At 38.5% G+C, this 19,816-nt stretch overlaps 3 protein-coding genes across 3 annotated transcripts; 1 reads left to right on the top strand and 2 right to left on the bottom strand.

The window, feature by feature from the left end:
• Positions 1-3,644: 3,644 nt before the first annotated feature.
• On the top strand, positions 3,645-5,399 carry LOC122820188 (putative trypsin-6). The gene is made up of 6 exons (XM_044097404.1): positions 3,645-3,704; positions 3,962-4,154; positions 4,230-4,406; positions 4,693-4,754; positions 4,856-4,980; positions 5,071-5,399. The coding sequence occupies exons 1-6, from the start codon at positions 3,668-3,670 to the stop codon at positions 5,206-5,208; spliced, it is 732 nt and encodes a 243-aa protein (XP_043953339.1). The 5' UTR covers positions 3,645-3,667; the 3' UTR covers positions 5,209-5,399.
• A 4,384-nt stretch (positions 5,400-9,783) lies between these two features.
• Positions 9,784-11,501, bottom strand: LOC122820174 (trypsin-like). The gene is made up of 6 exons (XM_044097386.1): positions 11,465-11,501; positions 11,054-11,246; positions 10,795-10,971; positions 10,412-10,473; positions 10,196-10,320; positions 9,784-10,102 (listed from the first exon to the last, which is right to left on the bottom strand). The coding sequence occupies exons 1-6, from the start codon at positions 11,499-11,501 to the stop codon at positions 9,953-9,955; spliced, it is 744 nt and encodes a 247-aa protein (XP_043953321.1). The 3' UTR covers positions 9,784-9,952.
• A 4,895-nt stretch (positions 11,502-16,396) lies between these two features.
• LOC122820186 (trypsin-like) lies at positions 16,397-18,149 on the bottom strand. Its single transcript, XM_044097401.1, has 6 exons — positions 18,113-18,149; positions 17,701-17,893; positions 17,442-17,618; positions 17,059-17,120; positions 16,841-16,965; positions 16,397-16,747 (listed from the first exon to the last, which is right to left on the bottom strand). The coding sequence occupies exons 1-6, from the start codon at positions 18,147-18,149 to the stop codon at positions 16,598-16,600; spliced, it is 744 nt and encodes a 247-aa protein (XP_043953336.1). The 3' UTR covers positions 16,397-16,597.
• Positions 18,150-19,816: the final 1,667 nt, after the last annotated feature.

Here is a 19,816-nt window from a genome sequence, read left to right as displayed (position 1 = left end):
TAGCATGTAGACTAGAGATCTCCCACATTTTGAAAACCTCTGGACTTCATTGAAGATAAAGTTTTGTATTTTGTCATTTATTTTGTAATGATTGATTAGAACAGGGGTTTTCAAAGTATGAAAGGGTGAGCCCCCCTCCAAGGAGCACAATGCCTGCTGCGCCCCCCCCCCCCATTTGAAAAAGTAACTTTAATCGGACTACTGATTACTCCTTGAAAAAGTAACTTAGTTATATTACTGACTACTTGACTTGGAAAGTAACTAAGTTACATTAAAAGTAACTTTTTAGTTACTTTCAGCAACTGCTAACAGCAATGCTCTGCTTCCTGTGAAAATCACATTGATCTTTGCTAATACTTAATTGTAAGCTATTTTATAATGGTAACATCAACAATGTGTCTCCACTTATAAGGTTGAACTGAAGAGGAGATTGTACTAAAAACAATACAAAAAATAAAAAACATGAGTAATTTGTGTGGTCCACTGTTGTCTGGAAAACTCCAAGAAGGATTTTAAATCCCCCCTCCCCCCAGCCTTCAGATTCTGCGTTACGCCCCTGAGTTTGATGTCAGCGCAGCACACAGATCTCCTCCTGCAGCTCCACAGCTCAGATGGCCGCGACACTTACTGTAATATTAATAATTATAACGGTGCTAACTTGCCATTATAATCATTGCCAACTACGGACACGTTTATTCGTGGCTGTTTTTACGTTTATTGCGCTGTTCATATTGGTCTCGATGTTTGCAGTTTTCTGGAGCGCAACGCGAAGCTTGACGTCATTCAGAGGTAATATATTAACTTGACATTAACTAAGACACAGCGGGACAGATCATCCGGGAAATGATGGACAGGGAGAGACTGACTAAAACTACCTTAACCCTCTGGGGTCCAGGTACATAAGGTCGTTTTTGACCAATTTTGATTTTACCCTAAAAGAAACCATAATAATATATATAATATTGCCTCATGTGGTATCATTTTTTTTCAGGACAAGCTGAACTTTATGAATTTATACTTAGTTTTTACTTTTGGACATACTGTGGCTGCATTTTGGACCTTGAGTCACAGAAAAACAAAATCCGATTTGAAAAAATAAAAAAAATTTCACTGTGAAAATGTCAAATATTCACAAAAAATATTTTTTATAATTTAGAATTACAATATATACTGTAAATTTCTTAAACTGATGTAAAAATATTGCAAACAACACAGTTTTACAACATTATTAGCATGAAAATGAAGGCAATTCTTCATTCGTTTGTATGCAATTTTTGAAAAAACTTCATAAGTCAAAACAAGATGACAAAAAATGTATAATTGTTTGGGGGAACAAGGTAAAAAAAGGTCTTTTGGAATATAGGAAAAACCTTGGCTCCCGGAGATAGCCGTGGGTGTAAGCTGTTTACTACTAGCTGCTGGGGGAGCGGCTCTGCATCACCCCGTAGTGATCGACTCCTTGCAGCTGCGCAGTGCCGCCATTCCCCTGCTTGGATCTCTGAGCATCTGCCTCTCAGACTGCCAGAATCTCATCATACTCTCAGTCTCTGATACTCTGTCAGTTGCTAATAAGAACGATCGATCTGCCATCGTCATCATGTCAATCCTCACTGCGCTCAGATTGCGGCTTTGGGTTTCCCCTCTTCGTCTTCCGGCACAAAACAGAGCGCCACTGCCTGCTGCGCGTTCATTCTTCACATAATCCTTTATATACAGAACAGAAACCACTAAGCTAAAAAGAAATTAGTTAGGGATGCCACCGATCGCCCCGATATCTTTGCATCAATTTTGCGATCGCACTGCCTATGCCGCTACTCCGTTTCCGCCGCTACTCCGTTTCCGCTTCTCTTTCACCGTAACTTGAGCAACTTTACTTCGTTTCTTAGCAACAAGATACAGCCCATAATTATTTGTTGAAGATGTGCGATTTCCAATAACAAAGGAATCTAATGTTGCGTTTCGTTTTTTGCGTTTGAAGCTCATTTCCTGTCACGTTCCTAGAAAAGCCCGTTTTTAACATTTCTGACATTCGGAAAAATATGGTTTACTTATTTTAGCATAACTCCGTTTTTACTTGGCCTATTAACACAATTTAAAAACTGGTGTGTAGCTTAAAATGTACACTTTAAGCACAAGTTGAAAGTGAGAATGGGGGAGGTGGAGTCTTGCTGCTACGTCGACGCAAAGCAGACATGTAAAAAAGACGCCTATATGCGTCCATGGACTCCAGAGGGTTAATGACGGACAAATTCTGGGATTTATTATGAGTCTCTGCTTATTCCCAACCACAAATGAGTAACTTCACGTTCAAAAACGAGCCCAAAAGGGCGCAACCAGCAACTCGTTAAATTTTCAAGCGACTTTAAAAAAAATGAAGCCCAAAGCCGCTTATAATAATCGGACTTGGCGACAAAAACTCAAAATAGTTCCAGTTTTTCCACCAACAAAATGCGCATCTCCCTCCATTGTTTACATTTCTGTCGCATAGAGACGTCGGTCACTCGACAAGACACGTAGAGGAAATACGATTAAATAACAATAGAAGATAGTAACGCAGTAACGCAAAAATTATTTTTATAAGTAACTGTAGTCTGACTACTGGATTTGAAATAGCAACGCGTTAGATTACTCGTTACTGAAAAAAGTGGTCCGACGTCAGTAACGTTACTGACATCACTGGCCAAAACATCCTCTAAGGTGGAAAACATTTCCACTGATCCCCGCTCCACACGCGCACCCCACAGTACCAACTTTTTCCTAAATACACAGAGTTGATCGTGTGCGTAAAAGACGTTTCTCTCACATCAGTAGACAGCAAGCAGATAGCTTTTCCGGTTTACTTTTTCCCTCGCACCGCGCCTCACACTTTGAAAACCGCCGGATTAGAACATGTCATATTTACTTTAAGGCTGATTTAGAGTAATATTTGCTTTTCTTTAATATTTTAAATGTTGTGGCATGATTTGAGCCTTTTGCTAACAAAATGTGTCACTTTGACCCTAAGTGCTGCTGTTCAGACTCTTGTGTTCACAAATGTATCAAAATAATTAAGAAACACTGTAGAAAGCAAAGAATCATGGGTGATGAAAGAGATCTGTGTCATTAATCACATTGCTTAAAAATTTACCAATGGTTTCTTTTAAATGTGTTTTAAAAATCTAAATTGATTTCATTTCATTAGGTGAATTTCTGTGAGTTTTAATCTTTTGATGTAATTTTGGTTTACGACAAATGCAAATGCTCTTTACCACCCAGGACTGTAATATTGTTCTTTTTCAAAATAAAAGGATCTGTTTTTATAGAGGGTTGTTTTCACAGTTCATCAGTAAACAAAATGATTCTAGTTTTGGGAGCAAAGATAGATGTGACTTCTTGTAGATTGGAAACCAAACATTTTCTTTTCTTTAAAAAAAACCATCAACTTAAAATCAATTATGATTAGCGCTTTCTTCAGAAATTTTTTTTTATTTTATCAAGTTTACAATCAAGAACTCAACTTTTTCAAGTTTCTTTAGAACAATGAGATGTTAAAGTTCTTCTGTATACAGATGACAGCGCAGATCAGTGTCTGTCCTGTGATTGGTGGCTTTCTTTCCAACAGGAAGTTGTGAACAGAGTTTAAAAGCTGCTGCAGGAATGCAGGCATTCACAGGAAGCTGGACCAGCAATGGCTCTGCTGAAGGTTCTGCTGCTGCTGGGGCTGGGTGAGTCAGAGACACTGGAGACACTGGTGTCTCCAGTGGTTTCAGCCTCCCTGGAACCACTGGACACACTTCCACTGGTTCCAGGGAGGCTGCTGCTCTCTGTGACTCTCAAACTTCCCTCTTATTCTTTTTTAGACTGATACTTCTTTGCATATAAACTGTGACACTTTTTAATCTTTAACTGTTTATCCTTTTTCTGTTCCAGCAGCCATGTTTGCACCTGATTTCTGAGTAAAGTTCTCCTTTTTCTTCCTCAGGTGTTTCAGTGAACTCAGGTGTTTCTCTGCAGAAGAGAATCATTGGGGGTCAAAACTGTCATGTAAGTGAGCGTCTTTATCATGTTCGGCTGGAGAGCAGCAATGGTACTCACATGACCCGCTGTGGAGGATCTCTGATCAAACCTCAGTTGGTCCTGACTGTATCTCGCTGCTGGAAGTCGGAGCCAGGATGGTAGGAAAGAGACATGAAGACAGTTTTATGGTCAGGTTTTTTTGTCTGGTCATTATAATGTAACCTTTTCTGCAGGACTAACACAGCATTCTTAAAAGTCCATCCACGGACTGTTATACAGTACAATCAAGTAATCCAAGACCCCCCTGTGATTTACGGCCAGCAGCATGACATCATTTTGCTGAAGCTTCGGACACCAGTAACAGACGTCCCACTTCCTCGTCTACCAGACTGCAGGCATCGTCTTCAAGTGTAAGTCTTTCTCTGATCAAAAACATGGCTTCAGGTTTTCTGTCTCCATTCCTCCAGCTTCTGTTTCAGCACACCTGAGTCAGGTAATCAGACCACCAGCAGAACCATAACCTGTTTATCTCAGGTGTGTTGGACCAGAGACACTGAGGACTGTAGGTGGACACTCCTGTGTCAGTGGATGAAGTCCTTCATGGATTCATTTTTGGTTCTTTCATTGTTCTTCATAACTATTAATTTTCTGTATTGTTACCTTGTATGTTTGCATTTTATTTTTATTGTGTTTTAGAGGCTATGCTATTCAGCTAGCAGGAGAGGGAGCAACGACAGCCAGCCCTAATAATCAACGACGTGAGAGAAATATTGAAGTTATGAAAAGAAAATCTTTGTTTCTGTCTCTGCAGAGAATGTCGAGTAAAGAACAAGTTAACGATTCTCTTGTTTCTCTGCAGTAATCGCTGCTCCTATTCCCTTACATCTTCAGTGTGTTGACATGAGAGTTGTTCAGGTTTCCGTTTCCCTGCCGTCAACTGGGCATATATTCCGTGCTTCAGCACCGAACAAGGATGTATGCTATGTACGTTTGTTTCTTCAATATCTTCCTACAGTGATTAGAAAACGTTTCCGTTTTAAAAGATAAAAGATTGATATAAATTTTTTTCTACAGGGTGATACTGGTGGGGCAGCGGTGCACAACGACATGATTTATGGTGTGATTTCCTTTGGTGGACCAGATGCATGTCAGAGTCCAGCTGCAATTGTGGATGTGTGTGAATACCTGTGGTGGATAACAGCGCTTAAATAAAATATAAATATCATAAAATAAAATTCTCATCAAATTTCCTCTCAGATATCATTGTATTTTCATCAGTTTGATCCACATTTGTAGAATTAGAATAAATCAATAGTTTTCTCACCTGATCTTGACCTCCCTAATGAATATTTTTCTGCACCTCAGAAATAAAAAATAAATCAATAAATGCATAAAAAGAAACATTTCCTGGCTCATTGTCTTTACATTCATGCTTCAGTTTGTTCATTTGATTCCTTTTCCCTTAACTGAGTCTAAAAACACGACATGAGAGGTACATCAGAAGTAATTTATTTATTCAATTTTTGTGTTTTACATCAGAAATGAACATGTAGCATGTAAACTCTGCAGCACTGGAGTTACTATTTCTGATTTAGTTCTAGAAAACTTTAAACTCCAACAAGACCAAAGAGCTGTGCACAAAAATAATGAAACAGAAGTCACATAATACAATTAACAAATAAAAACCTAATAACGTAAAATAATAAAAAAAACATCCTATTTTTAATAAAGATGCAGAGGAAACAAAAAGTTCAATAATTAAAAACAATTTAAAACTCAAAATCTGGAAGGAAAAATTTTAAGAAAATATTTAAAAACAGGTAAAACTAATTAATGGTAGTTTCTGGTTGTCACAAATTTAACATGAAAAAGATATAAACTTTTCCTCTATTGAAGTTAAAGGGCTGCACGGTGGAGCTGTGGTAGAGCTGTTGCCTTGCAGCAAGAAGGTCCTGGGTTCGATTCCCGGCCCAGGGTCTTTCTGCATAGAATTTGCATGTTCCTGTGCATGCGTGGGTTCTCTTCGTGTAGTACAGCTTCCCTTGTCCAAAAACATGACTGTCAGGGAAATTGGTCTCTCTAAATTCTCTTCTAAGTATGAGTGTGTGTGTGCCCTGTATGTCTCTGTGTTGCCCTGTGGCAGATTGGCAACCTGTCCAGGGTGAACCCCGCCTCTTGCCCGGAACGTTAACTGGAGATAGACACCAGCACCTCCTGAACCCTCTAAGGGACAAGGGTGTTAGAAAATGGACGGATGAAGTTAAAGATTCATTGTTAAGTTTAACACTTTTTATAGGCTTACATGAAGCTATAAAAAAGTTATCATAAAAACATTAACTGTAAAATCACTTGCAAAATAAAGTAGGAGGTTTATTTTATCAACACTCCTTCAAGTGTTGAAATTAAAATCTAAATGACTTGTTTATTACGTAATAATAAACAAGATGTACCGCTGCTCTCGACAACTACCCACGTCTTCGGTGTTGCCGTGCGTCTCGCTCACCACCCGCCTCACCATTTTGCAGTACGGACACCTCAGCTTCTCCGTCAACAGGGTGTAGCTGTTGTTCATGCCACACACCTGACTGGCGTAGCTGCTGAAGCCTTTCTTCTCCAGGAATTCGTCCGGTGCTGCGGGGCAGTTGGAGTTGGGGCAGCGGATCTTAGCTTGCATCACACCTACCGGGCGCCACAAGAAAACAGAAGTGGTGGAAAATGACATCATGCTTGGCAGTCCTCCTTTGACAGACGTGGGAAGTGGAGGTGGGTGGAACTCCATCTTGTTCTCCAGGAGTTTCCTCTCCACAACCTCTCCTCTGATGTTCTGCACTAAGGATCGAGACCGTTCCCATTGTTAATTACTCATTCTGCTGCATGTTGCCGCGTAAGACGTAACCGACAGCTTCCGGTTTAGTATTTTCCTGACAGCTTCCGGTTTAGTATTTTCAAAATAATAGTTCCTCCAGACTCAATACATATAACGGACATATTTAATTATTTCTTGCGCGGACCGGTACCAATTGGTTCACGGCCAGGTGGTTGGGGACGACTGATCTAGAGGACAAATAGACAGGAGTCAGCAATGGAAAGTAGCACTGCCTTTAGCATCCAGATTGCTTTTTTAAAAAAAATTGTTAACACACAAAACCTTTATATTATACAACAGTAATGCTTTACATTGCCACTGGTCTACTTCCATGACAGGCAAAATGAACCTCACACTGTTGAAGACAACCGCGGCACCTACACCAGACGGAATAAATTAACCGCCGTAAAGCTTTACTGCAATTTTACTGTATTCCTTTCTAAAAAACAAAATAAAACTTTTCAAACATAAAGACGTTAAAATATAACGGTCCTACAAGGAGACGTTATATTTCAACAGCCCCCACATGAAGACGTTAAAACATAACGGTCCTCAGAGTGAGCGGCACATTACCAACAATAGGCTACTGACAAAACGGTGCACAGAAACCGTGACTCAATGATACATCACGTCAATCAATATATAAACATCTTACAAAGTTGCCTTGGTGGGTTTTTTCCACTGTATACAGACCCAGAGGACAAATAGACAGGAGTCAGCAATGGAACGTAGCACTGCCTTTAGCCTCCAGATTGCTTTCTGGGGCAGACCGAAAGTCCATCCCAAAACCAACCTGGAAGCAACGCCCCCCTAAACGACGGTTCTGCTTCCCCACTACCGCTCCCGTCTCCACCTCAGGAAAGCATTAGAAATGTAAACAAAAGAACATGCCTAACTGTAAACAAAATGTAATTTGTTAATTAATTTTTTTTCTTTTAGAAAATAGGATAAATTTTATCTGAAACTATTTCAAAATTAATTTAAAAAAAAAAATACTGCCGTAAACGACAAAATACCAAACTTGATCTCCAGTGAAGCCGAGAGGTTTTCAAAATGTGAGAGATCTAATCTAAATGCTAGTCTACATGCTAAGCTCCATGTTAGTCTCTATACTTTATGTTATTGTTGTGTGTATTTTATTTATGTGTGTGTAACCACTACTTAATTTAATTAACAATAAATTCAGTAGGAAAGTTACTTTTGTTCTAGGGTCATACAGGAGGATGATAAGCATACACGTTTTAACAACTCAGGTTTATTTTCTTTCTCCACAAAAGAATAATTACCTTAATAAAATTAAGGTATAAAACTTAAATTGTCCACCCTTAAAATAACTCAAATTAATATTCCAAAAAAATTAGGGTAGGTTTTTCTACACTGTAGCTTTAAAGCTCATTTCAACAAAGATATTACATATTTCAATTAGTCCTTCAATATAACGTTCAGTCAGTCAGTTCAGTCAATGTGCACATAAATTGTCCAGTTTGAAAATGTTCATGAACAAGTAGTTTGTGGAATAACCAAAAAAATAAAGGATTGGGGGCCCCCCTTTTCTCTTGTTCAATTCTCTTATCTGGTTTCCAAGCAAAATATCCAGCTCCAGTAGCATCAGTCCCTCTCGTTGTCCCAGGCTTCAGTCCAGTCACAAAGATGGCGGCGAGACCCTCCTGGTTCTGAAAACTCCACTGGCTCGTTCAGATTTCAGTTGTCCAAACAAAAAAAACCAACCTGCATGCAGAACGTTAACCGATCATGCAGGTATACGGAAATCAGAGAAATCTTTAAAAAACGCTCAGTAATAAAAAAACTTACTAAACAAACATCACTTCATCATAAACAGTCGCATTTCACAGAGCTATGCTACTTACAGAGCGACACCTAATACTCCGGTTGGTTTTTTTTTTTAGTTCTTTCAGTTTGGAAAAAAAACTGAGCAACGTTAGCTCCAGCTAAGTAGCCATTTAGCATAAGTAAGCAGCTGAAAATAAAACAACAGACTCACCGGAGAAATCTAAGAACAGACCATACATCATCCAGTTCAAGATAAACAGACTTCTTTCATATCACAACCGCTCTTTTGCATAGTAGCTTCTCTATTCCTGCTGAAACGTGCTTAGTCTGCCATTTCTTTTCTCTTCCTCGCTCTTACTCTTCTTCTCGTACTGACACAGGGGAAATGTGGGTCTAATGCCCCCTACAGGACATTCTAAGAACTACAAAATAACACATTAAACATGCAGACAGATCAGCATAGTTTATGGGGGTTACATGTGGTTGAACAAATAAACACTTTTATAAAAACGACCAAGTACCTTTTATCCCTTGCAAAACAGCACTTGAATGCTGAGAAGTTTTACAAAATAAACATGTAACTTAGATTTTAATTTCAGCAGTAAAAAAAAAAATCTATATTTTTGCACTTCATCCTATATTTTGCAGGTGACTTTTATGTTAATGTTTTTATAATTCTTTTTTATGGCTTGATGTAAGCCTATAAAGTGTTAAAATGAAAAATTAAAATTAACAATGACACTTTAGCTGCAAAAGAGGAAAAGTTTCTATCATCTTTATGTTATATTTGTGGCAAATAGAAGTTACCATTAATACGTTTTACCTGTTTTTAAATATTTTCTTAAAATTCCTTTCATTCCAGATTTTGACTTTAAGTTGGTTTTAATTATTGAAATCAGAAATAAATCTGTTCTCTAAATCAGGAAAAGTAACTCAAGAGCTGCAGAGTTTAGATGCTTCATGTTCATTTCTGATGTAAAATAAAGACAAAAACTGAATAAATAAATTACTTCTGACGTTCCTCTTCATGTGATTTAAAACTCATGTCATGTTTTTAGACTCAGTTCAGGGAAAAAAAATCAACTGAACAAACTGAACCATGAATGTAAAGACAATGAGCCAGGAAATGCTTCTTTTTCATGCGTTTATTGATTTATTTTTCATTCCTGAGACAGAGAAAGTTTCATTAGGGAGGTCAAGATCAGATGAAAAAAAACAAACCTATTGATTTATTCTAAACCTGCAAACATGTGGATCAAACTGAAATCTGATGAGAATTTTATTTCATGATAGTTTGCTTTATTCAAGCCCAGTTGTTTGTTTTATCCACTGCAGGTATTCACACATATCCATGATTGCAGTTGGTTTATGACATGCACTCTTGTATTTGACAAAGGAAATCACACCATAAATCATGTCGTTGTGGACCACTGCTCCACCAACATCGCCCTGTTGAAAAATTTGTATCAATATATTTATTTATGTTGTAAAACAGAAAAGTCTTCCAATCACTGTAAAGAGATTTTCAAGAAACAAACTTACATAACATATATCCTTGTTCGGTACTTTCGCTTCGAATACATGCCCATATGTCAGATGGAAATGGGGAACAACAACAACATTCATGTTGATACACTGAAGATGTGATGGAATAGCAGGATATTTTACTGTAGAGATACAAGAGAATCAGAAACATGTCCTTCATTTGACCTGTAGAGACAAACGGTTATATTCTCATAACTTCAATATTTCTCTCACATCGCTTTCTTCTATAGCCGGTTGTCGTTGCTCCCTCTCCTGCCAGCTGAACAACATCACCTCTAAAACACAAAAAGAATAAAATGTAAAAATACAAGACAACAATGTAGAAATATTAATTCTTATGAAGAACAATAAAAGAACAGAATATAAATCCATGAAGGACTTCATCCACTGACACAGGAGTGTCCACCTCCAGTCCTCAATGACGGTGTCTTGCATCCTTTACATGTTTCTCTGGTCCAACACACTTGAGCTAAACAGGTTCTGGTTCTGCTGGTGGCCTGATTACCTGACTCAGGTGCGCTGAAGCAGAAGCAGCAGGACTGCAGGAGTGGAGACAGAAAACCTGAAGTCATGTTTTTGATCAGTGAAAGACTTACCTTTTAAGACGATATCTGCAATCTGGTAGCCGAGGAAGTGGGACATCTGGTACTGGTGTATGAAGCTTCAACAACATGATGTTATGGTTTGGGCCATAAATCACAGGAGCGTCTCGGATTACCTGATTGTAGTGTATAACAGTCCGTGGATGAACTTTTAACATTACTACGTTAGTCCTGCAGAAAAGGTTAGATTATAATGAACAAACAGAAAACCTGATAATCTGCAGATAAAACTGTCTTCATGTCTCTTTCCTACCATCCTGGTTCTGATTCCCAGCATCGAGCTGCAGTCAGGATCCACTGAGAGTGGATCAGAGATCCTCCACAAAGGTGCGAATGAGTAGCATTGCTGCTCTCCAGCCGAACATGATAAAGACGCTCCGTGTCTTGACAGTTTTGACCTCCAATGATTCTCTTCTGCAGAGAAACACCTGAGTTCACTGAAACACCTGAAGAAGAAAAAGGAGGACTTTCAGAAATCAAGTGCAAACATGGCTGCTGGAACAGAAAAAGGATAAACAGTTAAAGATTAAAAAGCATCACAGTTTATATGCAAAGAAGTTTCAGTCTAAAAAAGAATAAGAAGGAAGTTTGAGAGTAAGAGAGAGCAGCAGCCTCTCTGGAACCAGTGGAAGTGTCTCCAGTGTCTCCAGTGTTTCCGACTCACCCAGCCCCAGCAGCAGCAGAACCTTCAGCAGAGCCATTGCTGGTCCAGCTTCCTGTGAATGTCTGCAGTCCTGCAGCAGCTTTTAAACTCTGTTAACAACTTCCTGTTGGAAAGAAAGCCACCAATCACAGGACAGAAACTGATCTGTGCTGTCATCTGCATACAGAAGAACTTTAACATCCCATTGTTCTAAAGAAACAAATCCCTTATTAGTTAATTTTGCCTTATCTCAAGGGAACTGAGACTTGCAGTCGAAAATACATCAAAAATAATCGGTAACTTTTCTGTTTTTGCAGTGCACACGCTTGCAGTGAGTTTCACTCAAGAGAAAACTTGATGAAATAAAACCGATTTTCTGAAGAAAGAGCGACTTGTCCATTTTCAGGTTGATTTTCTTTTTTCTTTAAGAAAAACTGTTTAGTTTCCAATCTACAAGAATTCACATCTGCCTTTGCTCCCAAAAGTAGAATAATTTGTCTATTGATGAGCTGTGAAAATGACCCTCTACAAACAGGATAGGGTTTTTACTTGCTTCTTTTATTTTGAAAAGCAACATTTCAGTGCTGGGTGGTGAAGAGCTTTTGCATTTACAACAAATGAAAAATTACAATTAAACACAGAAATTAACCCAATTAAATGAAAGCAATTCAGATTTTTTAAACACATTCAAAAGAAACTGTAGTGACTATTTGTCCAAAATCTCAAATTCAAAAATAAAAAAACTCAAGACTTTAATGTGACCAAAGCCAAAGTGAATTCAACTCAAATAGCCACTTGATGCCCCATGGATTCTGGCTTACACAATCCTAAAAGATCAAAAAGTCCAAATGCAGTTCTTATTTGGTTTATTCCACTCTTCAGGCAAAACAAGTTACAGGTGGGTAGAGTGACTGGGTGAAGTGCCTACTAGACTGAAGTGACTAACTGGCAGACTGACTGGTAAAACAAATAAAATACCCATATGACCACCCACGTCCATAATGAGCTACCTACACACCCGTGTCCCAAACTGAAATCAACTAATTAAGTTAATTACTTGCCAAAAACTTATTCTAAATAGCTAAAATGAAAAATTATAATAATCAAGTAGAAAATAAGCAAATAAAATTAAAATCATCTAAATTCTAAGATTTAATTCAAAATAGAGATATGGCTCGGGCTGCACAGTGGTAGTGGTAGTTGGTAGAGCTGTTGGTAGAGCTGTTGCCTTGCAGCAAGAAGGTCCTGGGTTCAATTTCTGGCCAGGGGTCTTTCTGCATGGAGTTTGCATGTTCTCCCTGTGCATGGTGGGTTCTCTCCGGGTTCTCCAGCTTCCTCCCACAGTCCAAAAACATGACTGTCAGGTTAATTGGTCTCTCTAAATTCTCCCTAGGTGTGAGTGTGTGTGTGAATGTTTGTGTGTCCTGTGTGTCTCTGTGTTGCCCTGTGACAGACTGGCGACCTGTCCAGGGTGACCCTGCCTCTGGTCTGCAACAGGAAAGCCCAGAGGATAATCTCCATGCTGGCCATCCATTTTTGTTCTTTTTTTAACACCCTTATTCCTAGTGGCGTCAGGATGGATGCAGGTGCCCATCTCCAGCGAGATATCTCAGGCGAGAGGCAGATTAAACCCTATACGGGTCACCAGTCCATCGTAGGGCAACACAGAGGCAGACAGGACTAACAACCATGGAAACACTCACACCTAGGGAGAATTTAGAGACCAATTAACCTAACGGTCATGGTTTGAGTTTGGAGGAAGCTGGAATATCTGGAGAACACTATTGGAAAAGTAAAGCAGAAGATTTTTCTTAGTGGCCCTGTCTCAGCAGTAGGACATAAAATACTCTTGACTGCTTTCTATAAACATATGGCTGATAAAAGCATGTGCTGCCAGAACAGAGACCTTCATCAATAACCACAGTATCTTCTCTGAACATTTCCATCTTTTTAGACCTGACGGATGTCATTTCAATAAACATGGGATAAAGAGATTCTCTGCAAACTTATTTCATTTCATCAACAATGACGCCACAGAACTACTGGCTGAAGGACGCCTAATTAAGACGGGACCCACCGCATATCAGGAACAGGCTGTTCCAAAGCAAGTAAAAAAAAGGAAAAGAAAAGACTGTTCTTCCCCATCCTCCGGTCCCCACCTCGCTGGTGCACCAACTGGACATGGAGCTATGGACGGCACCCCCACTGACTCCTCACCCCTGCACACTCCTTGGGAACCAAGACTCTTCTTCAAAGGCCTCATCTCATAAAGTCCAGGACAGCTCATCAAAAATCTTGTCCCCTGAACGGGTTTTTCTTAACTTCAGTGAGGAACTGGATTGCCACTTTTCGCTGGGCATTTCTTTCCTGATCTCCCAAGAAGTATGTTTCCCAGATAAAAATACTTCTTAGTGCTCCAAAAGCAAAACTGATTCCCTAGGCCACCCTACAAATTTTTCTAAAGCTTGAGATTGGGTGCCAGACACCATCTTTACACCAGTCTTCTTCCAGAATGCACCTGACTCCCCCAGCACTATAAAACAGGACAGTACCTGTACGGCTCACCAAAGGAAAACTTACTAAAAACAGAAGTATAATGTGGCAGCACTAGGGTATGAATCAGCTACTCTGCCCCTCAATTCAGAATAAAAGAAGTTGTCAACAACGTCAACTTGGGAATTGCACCCAAGGAAATAGATCGCCAGTAAGGCACTTAAGGTTCGTAACCAATGAGAACAAGACTTTATTCCACCAAAAATAGTTACATTTTATTGTTCCATGTTTTAAAAGACAATTAAAATTTAAAGAACTACAATGGGAAGGTAAGTGCACAGTACTGAGGCCTACAAGCAGGGGCAGGGCACTCCAAATGTGGGGAGCTGGTTCCTAAAACAAATAAATCCAAATAAATCACCCCAAGCACTTGTGAATAGACACTTGATTGTGAAGAAATCCCAACACCAGTCACTCACACAGCACACACGTCCAGTCCCCTGGATTCAATCTACTCTTCCTCCCTGCCTATAAGTTGTAATGATTTTGATGAGTTGGTAGATAACTTTCATTCTAAAATTTCACATATAATTGACTTCATTGCTCCCATTAAAGTAAAGGTTGTGTCTGGTAGGATCAAGTCTCCATGGAGAAATGCACAAACAGATCTGCAAGACAAGTCTGCTGTAGACATAAATGGTATAAAACTCATCATCACGTTTATTATGAAATCTACAAAGAGACTGCGTAGCTATCACTCCCCACTAAAACATGCAAGGCAAGCTTTCTTTGGAGATGTCAAAACACTAACAATGCTCAAGTTTTATTTACAATCGTTGACAAGTTCACAAACCCTCCACTGATGGAACCACCTGAACTTCAATCTAATGCAGCCTGGAACCAATTCGCCAGCTATTTTAATTACATTTTAGAAAAAACAAGATCAAAGTCGCCTACAATAATCGGACTTGGTGACAGAAGCTCAAAATAGTTCTTGTTTTTCCATCAACAAAGCATCTCTCCTCCCCCTATTGTTTACATTTATGTCTACAATGTAGAGTCATAGAAAAGCAGCATTCAACTTATATGCACCATGAATCTGGAAAAAACTGCCAGAAAACTGCAAAATATCTGAAACACTGAGTTCCTTTAAGTCTAGACTAATAACTCAGCTGTTTAGAGTTGCTTTTGTAACATAATCATGAAACAGTAATCAATAATCTTCAGATATTATTAGGGTTTATTTAATAAAATAGCAGCAAATTTACTTATTTCATAACTTCATAACCAGTGACCTTCTCTCCTCTGGTCTGTCGAACAACTACAGTCTCAGATCAACTCAGCCCTGCAGGACTGTCAGCAGCAGCAACAGCAAAATTAAACCTATCAGGGAAACATAAACTACATTTACTATTTATTGTATTCATATGATGACAATGACATAGTATGATCAGATAAAATATAAAATTCTTGACTAATATGGGTTGCGTTTATGTTCTTTTACGATGTTTTAAGGTCTTGTTCAGTGTGCCCCTCTTTAACTTGGAGCCGCTTCCCCACCAAAGGTCTCTGCACGGCCCTGTGTAAGCATACAGCCGTGTGCATTTGAGCAGATAAAACTGAGAAAAGACGAATAGTTCTTTTGTCCATAACAGAGTGTTCCTTATGAATTTCTAGTAACATTTCTTGTCTATAAAATCAGGATATTTTAGTACCATTAGTCATTTTGTTTTTCACAATGTAGCATCAGGGCTTTTAATTTTTTTTCCAAAATATTTGTATTAGAATTTTCTGCTATATAGACTTACAAGAAAAGAACATGAAAAAAAAGACACAACACAAAAATTAACACAATACCATCCCTCCCCCCACCCCAAAATTAATAATAATAAAGAAAAACACACAAAACCCCAGGGCTCACTATCTACACAAAAAGAAAGAATAAGTTTACATGTCACATTGTTTGATAAAATATAATAAGGGGCACCAAATATCATTAAAGTCTTCAAGATTTCCTTTTGTTATACAAGTCAGTTTTTCCATTGCCATGTTGTTGCTCAGTAGTTTGATCCATTCATTTATGTTTGGTCTTTCTGGATTCCTCCATTTCAGAGCAATCAAATGTTTAGCCTGCAAAAGGCAAAAACTCGCAAGCTTCCTTCTCTTTATAGGTACTTTAAATCCATCTGAAAAAATGTGCAGTAGGAAAAGTTTACTGTCCATTGAAGCATCCTGTTCAATTAAACGAAGCATCATTAAAATATTTTTTGTATCTATGTTAAAAGGTGCTGCATGTTCATTTCTGATGTAAAATAAAGACAAAAACTGAATAAATAAATTACTTCTGATGTTCCTCTTCATGTGATTTAAAACTCATGTCATGTTTTTAGACTCAGTTCAGGGAAAATTTCAACTGAACAAACTGAACCATGAATATAAAGACAATGAGCCAGGAAATGCTTCTTTTTCATGCATTTATTGATTTATTTTTCATTTCTGAGACAGAGAAAGTTTCATTAGGGAGGTCAAGATCTGGTGAGAAAAAAAACTAAACTATTGTTTTATTCTAATTCTACAAACGTGGATCAAACTGATGAAGATACAATTATAAAATTATATGTGGGAGGAAATTTGATGAGTTTCATTTCATGATAGTTTGCTTTATTCAAGCCCAGTTGTTTGTTTTATCCATTCCAGGTATTTACACACATCCATGATTGCAGTTGGTTTACGACATGCACTCTTGTATTGGACAAAGGAAATCACACCATAAATCATGTCGTTGTGGACCACTGCTCCACCAACATCGCCCTGTAGAAAAATTTGTATCAATATATTTATTTATGTTGTAAAACAGGAAAGTCTTCTAATCACTGTAAAAAGATTTTCAAGAAACAAACTTACGTAACATATATCCTTGTTTGGTACTTTCGCTTCGAATACATGCCCATATGTCAGATGGAAATGGGAAAGGGAAACAACATTCATGTCGACACACTGAAGATGTGATGGAATAGCAGGATATTTTACTGTAGAGATACAAGAGAATCAGAAACATGTCCTTCATTTGACCTGTAGAGACAGAAACCGTTATAATCTCATAACTTCAATATTTCTCTCACATCGCTTTCTTCTATAGCCGGTTGTTGTTGCTCCCTCTCCTGCCAGCTGAACAACATCGTCTCTAAAACACAAAAACAATAAAATGTAAAAATACAAGACAACAATGTAGAAATATTAATTGTTATGAAGAACAATAAAAGAACAGAATATAAATCCATGAAGGACTTCATCCACTGACACAGGAGTGTCCACCTCCAGTCTTCAGTGACGGTATCCTGCATCTTTTACATTTGTCTCTGGTCCAACACACCTGAGCTAAACAGGTTCTGGTTCTGCTGGTGGCCTGATTACCTGACTCACATGTGCTGAAGCAGAAGCAGCAGGACTGGAGGAGTGGAGACAGAAAAGCTGAAGTCATTATTTTGATCAGTGAAAGACTTACATTTTAAGACGACTATTGCAGTCTGGTAGCCGAGGAAGTGGGACATCTGTTACTGGTGTCTGAAGCTTCAGCAACATCATGTTATGGTTTGGGCCATAAATCACAGGAACGTCTCGGATTACCTGATTGTAGTGTATAACAGTCCGTGGATGAACTTTTAACATAACTACGTTAGTCCTGCAGAAAAGGTTAGATTATAATGAACAAACAGAAAACCTGATAATCTGCAGATAAAATTGTCTTCATGTCTCTTTCCTACCATCCTGGTTCTGATTCCCAGCAGTGAGCTGCAGTCAGGATCCACTGAGAGTGGATCAGAGATCCTCCACAAAGGTGCGAATGAGTAGCATTGCTGCTCTCCAGCCGAACATGATAAAGACGCTCCGTGTCTTGACAGTTTTGACCTCCAATGATTCTCTTCTGCAGAGAAACACCTGAGTTCGCTGAAACACCTGAAGAAGAAACATGAGAACTTTACTCAAAAATCAGGTGCAAACATGGCTGCTGGAACAGAAAAAGGATAAACAGTTAAAGATTAAAAAGTGTCACAGTTTATATACAAAGGAGTTTCAGTCTGAAACAGAATCAGAGGGAAGGTTGAGAGTCAGAGAGCAGCAGCCTCTCTGGAACCAGTGGAAGTGTTTACAGTGTCTCCAGTGTTTCCGACTCACCCAGCCCCAGCAGCAGCAGAACCTTCAGCAGAGCCATTGCTGGTCCAGCTTCCTGTGAATGTCTGCAGTCCTGCAGCAGCTTTTAAACTCTGTTAACAACTTCCTGCTGGAAAGAAAGTCACCAATCACAGGACAGAAACTGATCTGCGCTGTCATCTGCTTACAGAAGAACTTTAAAATTTTATTTCAAATTATTTCACTATCAAAACATTTCCCCCTCTGTTGATGGAATATTCAGCCAATGAACCTTTCCATCAGTATTAAGGAATTGACTCAAAACAAGCAGCTCATATATTTTGCCTCAAAGTTCATTCTAAGTTAATTTTACCTTATCTCAAAAGAACTGAGAGATTTACGGTAGAAAACAGACTAAAAATAATAGCTAAATTTTCTGTTATTGTAGTGCACAAGCTTGCAGTGAGTTTTGCTCAAAGGAAAACTGAATTGTAAACTTGATGAAATAAAACTGATTTTTTGAGGAAAGTGCGACTCGTCTTGTTTTTCAGGGGTAGGGGGTGTTATTCTTAAAAAAACCATTTGGTTTCCAATCTACAAGAATTCACATCTGCCTTTGCTCCCAAAACTAGAATCATTTTGTTTATCTATGAGCTGTGAAAATTATTCTTTATTCCAGGGGTGCCCAAAATCGGTCCTAAAACATACATCCTGCATCCTGCATGTTTTAGATCTCTCCCTGGTGGTAGTAACAACCATTTCAGCATGTCAGTATTTTTCTTATGCCTCAAACGAGCCATCATTTGATCCAGCTGCGTTAAACCAGGGAGAGAACAGAGGATGCCGGCCCTCAAGGACCAACTTTGGGCACCCCTGTTCTATACAAACAGAAAAGGGGTTGCTTCTTTTATTTTGAAAAATAACAGTATTTCAGTGCTGGGTGGTCAAGAGCATTTGCATTTGTTGAAAATGCAAAATTACAACAAAAAATTAAAGCTCACAGAAATTCACCCAATTAATTAAAAACAATTCTGAAAGAGATCATTAAAACAAATTTTAAAGAAAGTTATGGTAAAATTTTAACCATTTATGATTCTTTATATTAAAGACACAAATCTCTTTCATCACCCATGATTCTTTGCTTTTACAGTATTTCATGGTTGCTTTGGTACATTTGTGAACACAAGAGGCTGAACAGCAGTATTTAGGGTCAAAGTGACACATTTTGTTAGCAAAAGGCTCAAACCGTGCAACATTTAAAAATATTAAACAAAAGCTAATTTTACTCTCAATCAGCCTTGGAATAAACATGACATGTTCCAATCAATAATTATATAAGAAATGACAAAATACAAACCTCTGAGCTTCTTCAGTGAAGCTCAGAGGTTTTCAAAATGTGGTCGATGTAGTCTGTGCTAACCTCGTTTCTAGTCTCCATGGTAGCCTCAAATATAGCCTCCATTCTAGTTACATTTTAGTCTCCATGCTAACCTCTCTGCTAGCATCTTTGCTAGCTTCCATCCTACCCTTAGGCTTGTTGAACTTTTTCAACAACTTGAAAAACTTGTTGTTTTAATACTGCTGTATTAACATAATCTTGAACATATTTGCTAGTCCTTGACCTGCAGTCAGCTGTGCATGAATGTGACCTAAACACAGTGTATAAAAACCTTTTATTTGTTTTACTGCCTGCAGCCTCGCTGTAGGATTCATTACAATATGTCACATAAAATCATTTAAACATTTTTT

The sequence above is a fragment of the Gambusia affinis genome, linkage group LG02, assembly GCF_019740435.1.
Source record: "Gambusia affinis linkage group LG02, SWU_Gaff_1.0, whole genome shotgun sequence".
Classification (NCBI taxonomy): Eukaryota; Metazoa; Chordata; class Actinopteri; order Cyprinodontiformes; family Poeciliidae; genus Gambusia; species Gambusia affinis.
This window is presented reverse-complemented; position numbering and strand designations above follow the sequence as displayed.

Excerpts from the sequence above, each read along its gene's own strand:
- LOC122820188 (XM_044097404.1), top strand. The coding sequence starts at position 3,668 with ATGGCTCTGCTGAAGGTTCTGCTGCTGCTGGGGCTGG. Across the intron at positions 3,705-3,961 it reads TCTGCTGCTGCTGGGGCTGG|GTGTTTCAGTGAACTCAGGT; the intron begins GTGAGTCAGAGA and ends TTTCTTCCTCAG. Across the intron at positions 4,155-4,229 it reads TGGAAGTCGGAGCCAGGATG|GACTAACACAGCATTCTTAA; the intron begins GTAGGAAAGAGA and ends CCTTTTCTGCAG.
- LOC122820174 (XM_044097386.1), bottom strand. The coding sequence starts at position 11,501 with ATGGCTCTGCTGAAGGTTCTGCTGCTGCTGGGGCTGG. Across the intron at positions 10,474-10,794 it reads TGCAGATATCGTCTTAAAAG|AGGTGATGTTGTTCAGCTGG; the intron begins GTAAGTCTTTCA and ends TTTGTGTTTTAG. Across the intron at positions 10,103-10,195 it reads CGAACAAGGATATATGTTAT|GGCGATGTTGGTGGAGCAGT; the intron begins GTAAGTTTGTTT and ends ATTTTTCAACAG.
- LOC122820186 (XM_044097401.1), bottom strand. The coding sequence starts at position 18,149 with ATGGCTCTGCTGAAGGTTCTGCTGCTGCTGGGGCTGG. Across the intron at positions 17,619-17,700 it reads TGGGAATCAGAACCAGGATG|GACTAACGTAGTTATGTTAA; the intron begins GTAGGAAAGAGA and ends CCTTTTCTGCAG. Across the intron at positions 16,748-16,840 it reads CAAACAAGGATATATGTTAC|GGCGATGTTGGTGGAGCAGT; the intron begins GTAAGTTTGTTT and ends ATTTTTCTACAG.